The sequence below is a fragment of the Lytechinus pictus genome, chromosome 1 (genome assembly GCF_037042905.1).
Source record: "Lytechinus pictus isolate F3 Inbred chromosome 1, Lp3.0, whole genome shotgun sequence".
NCBI classification, from domain to species: Eukaryota; Metazoa; Echinodermata; class Echinoidea; order Temnopleuroida; family Toxopneustidae; genus Lytechinus; species Lytechinus pictus.
In genome coordinates this window covers 6,473,849-6,489,372 of record NC_087245.1, presented here as the reverse complement: position 1 = coordinate 6,489,372, position 15,524 = coordinate 6,473,849, and the positions used below count along the sequence as shown (strand labels likewise).

General features: G+C 37.3%; 1 protein-coding gene across 1 annotated transcript in view; it reads right to left on the bottom strand.

Moving 5' to 3' along the window:
- Positions 1 to 15,524, bottom strand: part of LOC129254562 (uncharacterized) — a 177,994-nt gene that overhangs the window by 162,121 nt on the left and 349 nt on the right. The window contains exons 2-7 of the mRNA XM_064113465.1: positions 13,958 to 14,005; positions 13,243 to 13,355; positions 12,366 to 12,433; positions 11,526 to 11,767; positions 10,116 to 10,190; positions 314 to 550 (exon numbers count right to left, since the gene is read on the bottom strand). Of these exons, the coding sequence (XP_063969535.1) occupies positions 314 to 550; positions 10,116 to 10,190; positions 11,526 to 11,767; positions 12,366 to 12,433; positions 13,243 to 13,355; positions 13,958 to 13,970 (748 nt within the window). The 5' untranslated portion in view covers positions 13,971 to 14,005. The remainder of the gene's footprint in view (positions 1 to 313; positions 551 to 10,115; positions 10,191 to 11,525; positions 11,768 to 12,365; positions 12,434 to 13,242; positions 13,356 to 13,957; positions 14,006 to 15,524) is intronic.

The window sequence follows — 15,524 nt, the reverse complement described above, 5'->3', positions numbered from 1 at the left end:
AGAACATGGTCCAATCTTAAAAAGATTGGATTTCATGAGAGTAAAAAAACCCAGCTACACCACCACAATCCTTTTAATTTAGGTCTTATACAGCTATTATGATACACAACTTGCTTCTATAGTTGAGAATGGATCCTTTGAAAGACAAGACAGTGCCAAAACATGAGCCAGAAAGAGAACCTTTCAATATTGATCATTTCTGTGGCTCATTTTCTTGACCATGCATCTCTCAATATAGGCCTATCAGTTTACTATGTAATTTTTTCATATTCATCCTTGCAGCATCAGGAAAAACCATTCTCATTCTACTTACCGACAACTGTTGCAACAAATACACACTGTGCAGAATTTCCTGAGGAATCCATGGCAGTGGCTGTGATGTTGCGGCTTCCAATGGGTAACTGACCAGGGACAAAGTCCACTTCCACAGTAACATCTCCTGAATTGTCTGTTGCTGTTGGATTGGTCCATGATACAAATCCATAAGCAGCCCCAGGATCTGTCTCTGCTGTGACATCATCAGGACACTCAATGACAGGCGGTTCTTGATCTGAGATACAAGGTTTAATCAATCAGTAACTCACTGAATTTTCTCATGATGTATCTTATCAGTGATTCTATAAATCCTATAATGCCTCAGTAACAGAGACTCTACATTTATTTTTCAAAAATTATAAAGAATACGGCATGCTAAAGACATCTATGTCAAGTACAGTTTGAAAAATAAAATAGCTTTCAACTGCTTGATGCATTGTCATATGAACAATTAGCCCAACAATGATGAAAGCATTGCCATTGATTGTGTAACACTTACTTATAGGATCTAGACAACATATCTGTAATATGCTTGAAAAGTTAAGACTAGGTTTAATTTGCATTACCTACTATATACAGCAATCAGCAGGCTAGACTACCCAGCATTAACCACAATACTTAGTTTTGGCAACTAATCTTCCAGTTCTACTTTCATGCAGTAGAGCAGAAATTGTAGCACAGCAAACTGTAAGTAGATCTTCCATGAATAAGTATTTGCAGAGATGCCAACCTTCTTCAACAAAAAAGGGTATTACAGTGTATCTTTTGACAAAAGATGACACATCAAAAAGACAGAGCCCGATGCCTGGTCACTTTTAAGGATGTACAAGCCCGAACCGAGCATAGACATTGCAGCTTCGTCAATGGAAAGTAGATAATAATAATAATAGCACTTATGAGGCACCAATTTATCTAGTTTCCTATTCAATGGCGTAATATATTACCCCGGCTGTAGCTCCAGCTGCTAAAGGTGCTTGGTGCATTCAAGGAATTAATCCTGCCGGGTACCCATTCACCTCACCTCGTGAGGTGAATGGGTAAATGCAAATGGCACATTCTCCATTGTCAGGTATTCCCCAAAAAATTGTAAAACAATTGCCTTATTCACAGGAAAAAAAATTAATGAATGCAAAAACGAATTGATCTAGCTTATTCATAGCAAAAGAAAAAGGAACAAATCCCAAAACAGAAACTATTGGCACCAATGGCCATTGCTCTAGATCTATGCAAAGTTTTTTCTCAAAATACTGTCCAAGAACTAGGGAAAAATTACACTGTGGCTTAACCCTAACTCTCCCGGGGTATTTTTATTCTTGTCCTTCCCGGAGGGGGGCCATTATGGCCCCCCCTTAAGATCTCGGCCGCCGATCGCGCGAGCGACGCAAAAATTTGCACGCTGGTAGTGTGCGATGTAATCTACAAGGCTGTATGGTAAAAACTGAGATTTTATTTTATATGAATTAATTATGCTAATTTATGCATAAATCATACTTTTTGCTCTAATTCACTAAATAAAGCTCCTAGAGTGCTAATTTTTGGTAAAAATATTCTTTGTAGCATTCTTAACAATCGCATTAAAAAAAAACTTCAGTTTGGAAATCAATTTCTTATGTATTTTATTGTTTTATGAATTTCTTATGTATTTCTCTGTTTTTTTACTTTTTGTTTTTTATTGTTTTTTCAATGGAAATTGTTCCAGACTTAATTCTGATCATAAACAAGGCAAAATTAATTAAGTTTAATCAGTAAAAGTAGAAATAATGATACATTTATGAATTTTGGCTAAATACACAATTTGCATTGGATTTGTACATGAAATCACGTTTATGAGCAATTTTGGGTCTGACATGCACTTACATAATGTTGCGTAATGTCGTAACCGTGTACCCGGGCGTCACAAATTTGGGCTCAAAATTTGCGCGAGACTTGAAAGTAAAAAGTCAGTGAGCGGCGAGGTCAAAAAATTTTGCGCAGCAGATATATCGCGAAAATTGTCGAGGGGGGGGCCATAATGGCCCCCCCCCCCCCCGGAGAATTAGGGTTAAGGCGATATCACCCATGCAATGCTCAAAGAGTCCTGAAAACTTGAAAACTAAAAAAAAAAGAGCCTTGAATATTCCCCATTCATTACAATGTTCAAGCTCATCCAATGTTGCTGATTAAGGCGGTAAAGGGTAGGCATAAGTTGTGAAAAAATAGCCCTAAAAAAATACAACTTTTTTTTGGCATGCTAGTACCAGGCTCATAACCTTTTTCATTGAATGAGTGGCTCTGGTAATGTTTTGCGGGGAGGGCTTCTTCTAAATTCATTATCAAACATCATCATCAACACCATCATCATCATCAACATCATCATCAGCAACACTATCATCATCATCATCCATGTCATCATAAGCATCATCGTCACATCATCAAATTCATCATAACATGGTCAAGGAGATAGTTATGTTCTAACGGTATATACATAGGAACCACCATTTACTATCTCATGAATACAGCATGTACAGTATAGATCTAGATCCGATCTAAGATCTACTACTATACTACCAGTACTAGCAGAAGTCTCTATTCAGTCACATGCACTGGTTCCCTATTTCTGATCTGCATTCTGCATTATTGAGTCAGCAAATATTATCAGGATTGGCACATCACGCTAACTTCACACAGTAGGTATGTGACTATCGCGCAATGTGATCTCCATACCGCAGCACCGGCAGCGGGTTTCGAACGAGTTTGGGTTGCTCTGTAAGGGGTGGCTTTAAAGGTTACAGCCCGATAGACCGCGGGTCCGATAGACCGCGGGTCCGATAGCCCGCGGGTCCGATAGACCGCGGGTCCGATAGTCCGCGGGTCCGATAGACCGCGGGTCCGATAGTCCGCGGGTCCGATAGACCGCGGGTCCGATAGTCCGCGGGTCCGATAGACCGCGGGTCCGATAGCCCGCGTTGTGTGTAAAATTATGATCAGGATATAGTGAGATCCAATGCCATCAAGAGGTCAAAAGGCCAATGATACGAGTCCATTGGGGTTCTATAACGATGACCCAAAGGACAATCGCCCCCTGACATCTACTTCAAGGAAAATATTATCCCCATATTTTATCGTCAGGGACTGTTACCCCCCCCCCCCGGAAATTTACCCTCTAGACGCCATACGGAGCCATCGACTTGACGACATGGCGAGATACTTTATCTTGCCATGTCGACTAAATAATGGCGCGATACGTTATCCTGCCAAGTCAGTCCACTTTATATAAAAAGTTATATGTCAACATGGCGAGATATTTTATCTTGCCAAGTCGACTTAAATAAGTTACATGTCAACATAGCGATATATCGGGATTCTCGCCGGGACTTGTACACTTCATATCTCGCCATGTGGACATATCGACTTGACAAGATAGAATATATCGCTATGTCAAAATAATAAGCGTATTAATTACTTAGGCGGCGGAAGCGGGGGGGGGGGGACCTTTCCTCCTAAATTTGAGGTGGGGGACGGTCCCCCCTAGATTTTTAGTTGAGAACCTTTTTTTTGCTTGTCAATTTGTTTTCTACGTCCCCCCTAAATTGAGGTGGACCCCCCTAAAATCTTTTTGTCCCCCTAATTTTGGTTTATAACCTTTTTTCTTGTCAAAATTTTTTCAAAATTGGTGGTTCTTCCTATAAATTTTGGTTGATTTGCTTGTCAATTTTTTTACCTGTGTCCATCCCAAAATTTCAGGTGGACCCCCTAAATTTGTTTGCCTTCCGCCGCCAATGATTAATTAAGACATGGCAAGATAAAGTACCACGCCATGTCGTCACGTTAATGGCATTTTCAAGGCTCCATACTAGGGGTAATTATCCGGGGTAATTATCTGGAGGGTAAATTTCCGGGTGGGGGGGGGGGGTATCAGTCCCCGCCGGTAAAAATATGGGGATAATATTTTCCTTGAAGTAGTTGTCAGGGGGTGATTGCCCTAATTGGGTTATTGTTATAGAACCCAGGCGCGGATCCAGGATTTCGTGGGGAGGGAGGGGGGGGGGCAAATTTGACCTGTACTGTTGTGTTAGAATACCCTTCAATAATATTAATAACCTCTTGGGAATAATGCGATCTCGAAGCAATCGACTAATTCTCCTCATCAGTGGCGTATTTATTCAGCATGGGTGCACGGGGGGGGGATGGGTGGCGAGGGCACCAAGTTAAAAAAAAATAAATGAAATGGGGGGGGGTAGACGTCAAAGAAAATCTGATATTTCATTCTTAAAAACAAATTGAGGTATCTCACAAGGCCTAAATAAATAATGAGAACGCGAAGCGCGATCTGATTTTTTTTATATAGATTTATCATGTATTATATCCTGAAAGCCTAAGTCAGGGGCGGACCCAGCTTCCGCCATTAGGGGGAGGGGCCATTTTTTCACCCATATTTTCCCCGATCGGCCGCTCAAAGTTGATTTTTTTTTTGTTTCTTTGAAGGGGTTGTCCCAGTGCCGTAATGAGCCAACAATTTCGAGGGGGCTCGATATGGTGTATCGCATAAAATTAATAAGAAGTTGCCAGTGAGCGAAGCGAGCAAGCAATATGCTGACACTTTTATTACAAAAATACAATGTTGTGATAGATTTTGACATAATATTTAGAAAATAATATTATATTTCATCCTTATCCCTTTCCTTTTCTCTCTATTTTTTCTTAGTCTTGATTCTCTCTTCTTTTTTTTTTTTTTTTTTGGGGGGGGGGGCAAAACACCCATGTCCTAACAGTCATTTCCTAGCTTTACTTTATAAGCAACATAAATGTGTAATAATCTCTTAAGCCCTATGTAATCTAAAAATGAAATTTCATGTATTTTGTCCTGAAAATTGAACATTTTGGGCAATGTTTGTGAACCTGAACAGCGTATATAACTAGATAATTACCACGAGCGCGAAGCCGAGCAGAAATGTTAAATATTCGTTCTGGCCTGGTCGAAAAGGGACATGTTAAGGATGTTTTGCAGTTAGCCATTAAGACGATACATATTTCAACGATTAAATAATGCGAGCGCGAGCTGAACATTTTTGATATTCCAACCTAAAAAGATGAGATTTCAAATCCCCCAATGGGACATTCGATTCATGTTTGTCAATCATGAAAAAGGATGGGTAATTTTTGGTATCTTCCTACAATAATAATGCGAGCGCAAAGCGCGAGCAAAATTTTTTTGATATTCTGATTCGAAACTGGATAATTTTAGCACGTTTTGAATAAGATCAAGCTTTGTATCCTAAAAACATGCGTGCGCGTGTTTTAGAGTTAGACAGAATCCTGGCAATCTGAATACATTTCATTTTTCATCATAAAAATCAATAATGCGAGCGCAGAGCCCGAGCTGAAAATAATATTTGAAATTCCGATATGAAAAGGGTCAATTTAAGCACTGTTTACAGCACTGTGTATATAGGGAAATTTGATAGCACTATATAAATAATGCGAGCGCGAAGCGCGAGCTGATATTTTATTATTTATTTGACCTAGGATCGAGACATTTTAGGCCTAAGGACATTTTGTCATCATATAAGAATGATGACTATCTTCTCTTTGTTTTCCTAAAAATTTATTTCTGAAAAAGGGACAATTTAGTTATAATGAATTTATACAAATTTTATTTCATATTTATTAATCTGTTAAGCCTAATGAGTGTGTGAAATTTGTTGACAGTGCATGAGGCCTGAAAACTGGATATTTTAAGTATTTTTGTAATCATGAATAGGATTCATTGGTTGATATATTTTTAGCAAATAATGCGAGCGCAAATCGCGATCCGGATTTTTCTTTTAATGGGGGGATTTAAGTAGTTTGTTATAAAATTAATATATAGGTATACATAACTCACCAATCAAAACGCGAGCGCACAGCGCTAGCTCATAGGCCTTTATTATTTTTTTTTATAATCGAGACACCTGAAAAGGTATATTTAGAGAATCTTATATGAAATATAAAAAGACAATACATAGGCCTACTTGGCATATAGTGCGAGCGCACAAAATGTTGCAAATGTTGATTCAAACCATAAAACATTTTCCAGAGCACTTAAAACATAAATTGGTAAATAAAACAAAATAATGAAAGATCGATGTCCGAGCTGAATTATGTTTTGTATATTGATATCAAAACTTGATATTTTAAACTACATATCAGCCTATTGAGCTGTATTTATATACTGACTTAGGAAGGACTAAGGTATAATTCCTATTCTAATTGCTTGTCCTTTTCTCTTCCTTTTTTCTGTTTCTTACCCCTTTTTTGCGCCACCATGGGGGGGGGGGCAAAATCTTTGCCCCCTGGATCGACCTATGTATGTTGACTTGAAAAACACTAACACTTACATGTGGGATTGAAGCAGAGGATGCATACGTCATTAATCAAATATTGCGAGCGCGTAGCGCGAGCTGAATTTGACAATAACCCTTTTTTGTGACCCTGAACAGGGTATCTATCTCGCTAAACAGACTTAAAACTCGAAAACATTTTTTTTTCTGTTATCGTAAAAACGGGATATTTTAATTCAGCCGCATTAATTGAAGTTTTTTGGCAGGACATATATTTTACTATAAACAGGCAATGTTGCGTCCCCGGTCGAAAATGAATTTGCATGAAGCCCTCTAAGTTCAAGGTCAATTTGGCGCCCTCGGTTGAACATAAACTTGGCGCGCCCATCATGTGAAATAACTTTGCCCTCCCTCCCCTCTCTGAAACATGTATTTGTCGCATTATGGTCAAAATTCAAATTAGCGCTCCCCTAGTTCGAACATCAATTTGGTGCCCCGCTAGATCGAACATCAATTCGGCGCCCCATAGTTCGAACGTCATTTTGGCGCCATCAAATCGACGTCCAGGTCAACATCTCCCTCTTCCGTTTCCCATCTCCTTTTCTTTCTTTTTTCTTTCTTTTAACCTCATTCCCCTTCCTTCCTTTCTCTTTCTTTCTCTCTTTCTTTCCCCCTCTTCTTTTCCCCCTTTCTTCTCTTTCCCCCATCTTTTCTTTCCCCCTTTTCTTCTCTTTTTGCTGTCTTTTCTTTCCATCTTTTCTCGTTTTTCCTCTCTTCCCACTTACTCTCGCTCTTTTTCTTCTTCTTTTCCCCCTTTTCCTTACTCCGTTCTTTTCTTTTCCCTCTTCCACTTTTTTTCTCTTTTCCCCTTTACTTCTCCCTTTTTCTTTTTCTTTCCTTCTCCCTTTTTTCTCTTTTAATATTTTTTCTTCTCTCTCTCCCCTTCCTCCCTCTCTCTCTTTCTTCTCTTCTTCCCCTCTCTCTCTTTTTTCTTATCTTTCTTCCCATCTTCCTCTCTATTTAAATATTCTTCTCTTCGTTCCTCTTTTTTTTCTTCTTTTTCCTCCTTTTCCTTTCTCCTCTCTTTTCTTCTCTTCCTTTTCCCTCCTCTTTTTTTTCCTCTTCTTTCCCCTTTTCTTCTCCCTTTTTTCTTTGTCTTTCCTTTCCCCTTTTTCTTCTCTTCCTTTCTCCTTCTTACTCTCTTTTCTATTCTCTTCTTTTCCCATCTTCCTCTTTCTTTTTTTATTCTCTCCCTTTTCCCCTCTTCCCCCCTCTTTTTTTTGAGCTGGGGGTGGGGGGGGGGGATGAGGCAGTTCCCCCTCGGCCCTCCATGGATCCGCACCTGATAGAACCCCATGGCCTCGTATCATTTGACCTTTGGACCTCTCGATGACATTTGATATATCTGATCATAATTTTACACACACTGCGGACTATCGGACCCGCGGTCTATCGGACCCGCGGACTATCGGACCCGCGGTCTATCGGACCCGCGGTCTATCGGACCCGCGGTCTAACGGACCCGCGGTCTATCGGACCCGCGGTCTATCGGGATGTCCCCGCTTTAAATGGGTGTAGATTTGGCGGTTTCTCACCAATTTGGCTTATTTTCACTGATGACGTAGCTGAAAAAAATCCCTTTCGCCTCGATGTCAAATTTTGAAGATGGGACGCATGGAAGTCTGATTTGGCTCATATGATATAGTAGAAACTGACATCAAAATTTTGTTCAATAAATGAGGATTTAACTACTAGTATATCATAATCATAGCAAGGTAAGCTAGTGAGGTACAGATTTAGGTACAAATTCAATGGATGCCAAACAATAATAGTTGTCATACATGTATGTAATTGATGTATATGAAATTGTTGAATGTTTCTTTAATACTTCCATTCCTTATATTCATAGATCACATATCCATTATATTCCATGTTTCCTTAGCAGAAATTTCCATCAAAATATACCACATCAAGAATTTTTTTTTTTTGCAGCAGTGAGATTTGAATAGATAACTAATTAAATTGCTAACTGATAATTAATCAACACATTTATCAAATACTGCAATACTGAGATCTTTCTGTAAGTATTCAATGTTTTATCATTCTGAAAGTTTTATTTAGAAGATGTGCTGTTGCAGAAGTTCTTGTCAAAAAATTTCAAACAATAAGGAAATAAGATAAGTTTGTATGTGTTCCGTATTGAGTTTATGAACAATTAACATATCAATTTACTAATTGATAATTACTAATTAAATATCTAATACATTGATCAATTAAGACAAATATTGATATCCTTTCTCATCACCTATTATTACTCAGTTTTATAGATTTAAATGAATAATTTGTATAATTTTGTAAAAAAAAAATTTTTGGGTCACGGTTGGTCACACATTTTGAATGGTCGCAATGGTAAGATAAATGCCAATGGCAATAATTAAATCAAGATTTTTAATATTAAAAAATCATAACTCTCTTAACTCTCTTAGAGTAATGGTTAATATACCATTTTAAATGGTTTTTTCAGCCCTTTCCAATGGACTAGGTTACAATGTACACAGGCACCTAACTTAGTCCTAGCTCCAACAAGCCATGAACAAGCTAGTAATTAATAGTACTATAAAGGCTCCAATTTGTAACTTGTAAGTATAGTGTGCGCGCTCAAATCAACAGACAAATGGTTAATATCATCTACAATTTAGCCATCGATCATCATCATATCATCAACTCAACTAGATCACCAAGTCCAAGTCTAAAATTGGCCAGCATCATCACCACCAGCATCACCGTCAGCAACGTTCTCACCACCAGCCACGTCTCCAGAGCACTATGCACTGTACTAGCCCCGGGCCGCCGGGCACAGGCTCCTTATCATTCACTATAAAACTAAGTGAGAGCTACACTCCACCAATCCCAGGCACAATCCATTCCTGGCCGGCGTGCCCCGAAATGTATGATCCGGTGTATGATGGGGTGTCCAAACTTCGCGGACTTTTCAAAAATATATATCAGACTTAAATTTGTTCACAAAATATTCACAATTTATACAAAACCAATTCAAGAAATAGTTACCACATGCATTGACGGCAAAATCGTAAACTATAAAATGATCATTGATGAAAATGTGAAGTAGGTCAAGGTAGGTGCTTCAGCTTCACCGGTATCGCGATTCCGATCGACGGAATGTGTGAGCGGAGGATTGGTGTCTTAAGAAAATCAATGAATGTGTTTTGTTTGTTGATGTTGAAGAGATTATGATTGTTCAATTTCTTCTCTTCTGCTTTACTTGGCTTGACATATGTTGGGGGTGTTTTTTGTAATTGTTGACATTCAAAAGCACAGTATTTTTTTTAGGTAATTGAGTCCCGGGAATTGAGTAGAGAGAGGGAGGGAAAATATCTCTTGTGGTTATTCCTGCTCAGTCTAAACGCATAATGATTTTTTTATTATAATGCACAAAGAGTTGCTGATCGACGGAAAATGAACTAATGATAAGATACAAACCTGGAGATGGGGTAGAAGGAGTAACCGTTGTTGTAGGAGCTTCGGAGACAGTTTGAGTTTCCACATCTACAGATACTGTGAAATAATAATAATAATGATTTTCACTACAACTTAATATATGGAAGTAATCATTTAACTTCTTTTAATATTCCTATCCTCTTCCTCCTTCTCCTACTTTATCTTCTTCTTCTTATTATTATTATCATTATTATTATCATTATTACTCATCATCATTATCATTATTATCAATTATCATTAATGTCATTATTATTATCCCGTAATTTTCTTCAGCAAGAAATTTATCCACATTGTGCTGCACTCAACCCCGGTGGGTCACTCTCCACCATAGAGTTTATGTTTACGCCACTTATGGTATCAAATTAGGGGATTTAATTTCCCTGTTCACGCCACTTATAGGGTGGCTTTTCTCATGGGTTACGCCGTTTCCGGTTGCAAATTTAGTTTATGTAGTTATGCCGTTTTCTGAGGTTGTCGGACACGGGTGGGTAGCAGTCCATGCATGCCGAGAGTGACCCCCGGGCACTCAACCCAGGTGAGGTGAATGGTGATGGGTACCCGGCAGGATTAATTCCTTGAATGCATGAGCGCTGAAAGGCAGCTCGAGCTAAAACCGGGGTAATAATAATAAAAGCAACGTGCCTCGATCGGAATAGAATACTTCTAGATAGATGGCGCTATATAAATGCCTATTATTATTATTATTATTATTATTATTATCATTATCATTATTATTATTATTATCATTATTATTATTAGGCTATTATTATCATTATTATTATTATTATCCCTCTCCTCACCCTTCCCTGCCATGCATGCAGTTCTCCACACTCCTCTCGCCTTTCTTGTTATTCTCTTTTCAGGTGATCAACATTACGTAATCGATCGAATATATAGTATAGGAGGTACCGTTAAAGTAATTTTGATCTATATATTCCTTTCCTTGACTTGATTCAAGAATTTACTTTTTTATCTAGTCTATCACCAGAAATGTAAAAAACCGTAAAAAAGATGACATTTGTAAATGCGCTTCATTTTTATTTGGGGTGGGACATTAGGTACAAGCACGCAGCCAACCGAGGTGACACGAAATAAGACGTAAATTATTATGGAGCCTGTACATGTGTTATGCACAAACGAGGGCGGCGCCAAGAAGGCAAGATGAAATAAGGTATACGTATTTTTTGTTCACAATTGTGAATAATAGGCCTATATGGCATTATAGAGTTACTCTTTACTATTACTAATTACTCTTTATTATTTACTATCTTTATCTATTTACTCTTCTTTCAAGCTTCTTCCCCTTTACCTCTTCTTTGTGGTGTTTTTTTTTTCTTTCTTTTTCCACAAACTTGCAACACACTCAGCCCAATGGTAAACCGATCATCTTACCTTCCGTAACGGCAAGCGTGGTCGAATCGACACCAAGAGTTGTGAGTTCTCCATTGTTTTCGGCAAGCTGAATGACTTCCTTGATGGACACTTCAACTTGCCCTCTAACTGCACTGATCTGGTCATCGATGCCCCCATCGCCTGGTGGTTGTGCTGTCGAACCGGTCAATGACGGGTCCCGTGTCGGCGCTGTCGGTGCTTGTATTAGGTTGATGGTAAAGTTAACAATGACACTCCCAGGACTGTAAAATCAACATTCGTTTTTATTTCTATTCATCTTTTATTCTCAATTGTTGTCAAAACGATATATCCAGCGTTAATTCATTTTAAAACAATCCACTTGATAAGAACAAAGGAACTTAAGAATTGCTATTAAAAGATGTACAAACAAATTCTCGTCAAAAAGACGAGGATTTAATCGTAAAGATAAAAAAAATATCTAGTTAACAAAGAGTGCCCGCATCTGATATTTTTTTATTAAAATCAAAGAGTGCCATTCTCACCTTCTTACACACACCAATACCCCCCCCCCCCCCAAAAAAAAAAAATAAACCCGGCTCTCTCTCTCTCTCTCTTTCTTTCTCTCTCACACACACACTCCTACCATCCCACACACACACACGCCCTCAGTCACACACATATTTCTTCACGAACCTCATTTGAAACACTTCGAGGGAACTTGGCCAAATCAACTCCCCCTAATTAATGCTTCTTTGTAAAATAGGAATAGCAATTCTAGTTATACATTCCCACTCAAATATTAATAACTTCAACGATGAAAAAATACTGACATAACCCTTTCGATATAAACATCATGTTTAAGTTTGATTTTAGTTTTACCTGAATCCATTGACAGTTGAACCGTTGTAAATTTCCCTCAGATCGCTGTTGTAAAACACCGCATCCATCTGAAAATATTATTTGTTCAAGAATGAGAAATCATTTTTGTCAACAGCTTAAGTTGCACTATATAAATTGATAATGATTAAGATATATAAAGGGTGAAGACGTTTTCAAATTGTGAGTCGAAGAACCTGCCAACGATGTCCATACGAATCAACTTTTATCTAGGTGGATACAATAATAGTGAACTAATAAAACAATAATTGGAAGAATGCAATCTTCAAGAAGCCAATATGTTCAAGTTGTCACTCCTCAATTCGTATTGAATGTTTATAGATTTTTTAAGTTTACTCGCTGTTATTAGGAGATTATGCCAGACAAGATATCTGACGTCACAGAGCGGGACAGATGCATGCAAATTTTCGTGCAACGTATATCATTCAGTTCGGATGTGGCAGCTGGTGTGCTATGGTGAAATAAGATATTCCAATATAATAATTTATTGGTTCTCATTTTATTCCAATTTTATAGCACATGTTGTCATAATTTAGTTATCCAGCACTTCATGATTACAACTGAAAGAACAATATCTCGTGCAAATTTTGCGTGATTTATGTGGGCTCCTCTCTTTTTTTCTTCTTTTTTTTTTACTTTGAAATAATTGAACACACATGGTCAAAATGGCTGAATTAACCCTATATTGTTGAATGGTAACTGAATTATGAACAGGCGAAAATGAATATTCGACACCACCCTTCCATATTTATATGCACAAAAAAGCATGCTATTACACAATCATGTATATGGAAACGCTCAATGGTTGACAGTAAAAATAGTTAATAAAACTGCATTGAAAACTATAATTATAACTGACCGTGTTTGTGAAGTTGAGAGAAAGCTCTTGGTATTGAGGTGATAAGTCATTGTTGTAGGCAGGTATGAAAGCTCGATTCGATAAGCTCACTGTTGCACCCAATTCGACTCCAACTGTGAAAAGAGAAAAGGCATTATTGGAATGAAGTAAATACTAGCCCTTAAGTATGTTTTTGACGAAATTCAAGCCTTAAAACGTATACCCACTTATTTGTCTCTCCACTCCCCCCCCCCCCTCTTTCTCTCTCTTTCGAAGAGTATCACCATTCAGATGACATATCCTCCTTTGATTCCCATTTCCATACTTACTGTATCGTAAATGTAAATAAAGATCATTAAATCCATACGTGCTCGGCTGATCTCTCTAAATAAGTCTATAACTTGATAACCAGAAGCATATACAGGGTATTGGCTGAATGGAATGAAAATGTGTACGATGTAAAACCCCTGTTTAAGCCCGTCACTCAAACAAATATAGTTTATAATCTAATTTTAAAAAAGTTGTTAAATCTTTTTACTGTTGTTAAAAAATATTATGAAAACTCAATTGTTAGAGTGATGAGCTTAGAAATTTAAACAGTGGTTTCAGATTGTTTTAAAAATAACCAAGATGTATATGGGAGATTGTGAACTTGGTAACTATAAGAAAATCTTCGTTTGTGAATCGGTATTGCCTCCTTTTTTTCCAAAGTATAAAAATGGATATATATGCTTACCAATGACAACCATTACTGGCCTTGGAGTGACTGGAAGTAAAGTTTGGGCTGGAATAAAACCATATCAACGTTAATTATGACCAGGCAATGTTTCATTCTTACTGACATTTGCATTTCCTAATTCAACTGTTGCTACTGATAATCATAACTATTATAGTCATAACGATAATGATTATGAAATAATAATCATAGGATTAATTGCCATCATAATAACAATAACAAATATAATGAAAATAACAATGGTCATAGTGATTATGATATTGATAACGATAACAATGATAATGATGAAAGCACTATTCTATAATCCCAAATTCTGACCAAAACTTTATATAAATAGACTGGTGTTCGGTCTAACACCGCCCAGTGTCAGTATAGAGGACTATATATTATACACCGATATGTATTGAAATTACCAATAGGGCGGTGAAAACGATTGCAAACACACTATGGTGTTAATAGTGTTATTTTGTCGATTTGTGGTATCAATTTATCACGTACACTTGAGGGTGTATACTGATAAAGTCGTTGGTGATCAGACATCACCCGGAGTAAAACAAGACTACGCTGATAACATAAGAAATATACAATATAAACAAAAATGTGACAATTTTGCTTCTCATAATTTCATCAAATGGTTAAACTAGTACCATGGTCTAAGTTAAACTGGACTTCTGAATACGAATCTGGGTTTAGAATAATACACCTGGGGCACCATTATGAATCAAAACCAGTATGGTGTTGAATACTGTTTAGACTCTTGCATTGTGAATAAAAGAATAATCCTTGTCTTAATCGTAATAAGACTTGGTGCTGATTCAGCCCCCACCCCTCGACATTTTTCGCGATGAATCCGCAGCGCAAATTTTTTGACCCCGTCGCTCGTGCGTGGACTATTTATTTTCAAGTCTCGCGCAACTTTTGAGACCAAAATTGTGACCCCCGGGTACGCGGTTCCGAAATTACGCAGCATTACGTAAGTGCATGCAGACCCAAAAATTGCTAAAAAGCGTGTTTTTGTGTACAAATCCAATGCAAATAGTGTTTTTATCCCAAATTTATAAATGTATCATTTTTTGTCCTTTTCTGCTTAAAATGAATTAATTTCATCTTGTTTATGGTCAAAATAAAGTTTCCTACAATTTCCAATGAAAAAACAAAAAGTCGAAAAACAGATAAATACTGATAAGAAATTTAGAAAACAATAAAATACATAAGAAAATAATTTTTCTTAAAGTTCATTATCAGATCCTACGAAGAGTCTGAACCATTTTGGGGCATTTACCAATTTCATCTTGTTTATGGTCAAAATAAAGTTCCCGACAATTTCCATTGAAAAAACAATAAAAAACAAAAAGTCGAAAAAGTCTAAAAACAAAGAAATACATAAGATTTTTTTTAAGTCGAAAAACAAAGAAATACATAAGAAATTTAGAAAACAGTAAAATACATAAGAAAATAAATGTGATGTTGAATTTTCTTAAAGTACATGTGATCAGATCCTATGAACAGGATGTACCAAAAAATAGCATTTTAGGGGCATTATTTTAATTAATTAGAGCCAACTTAT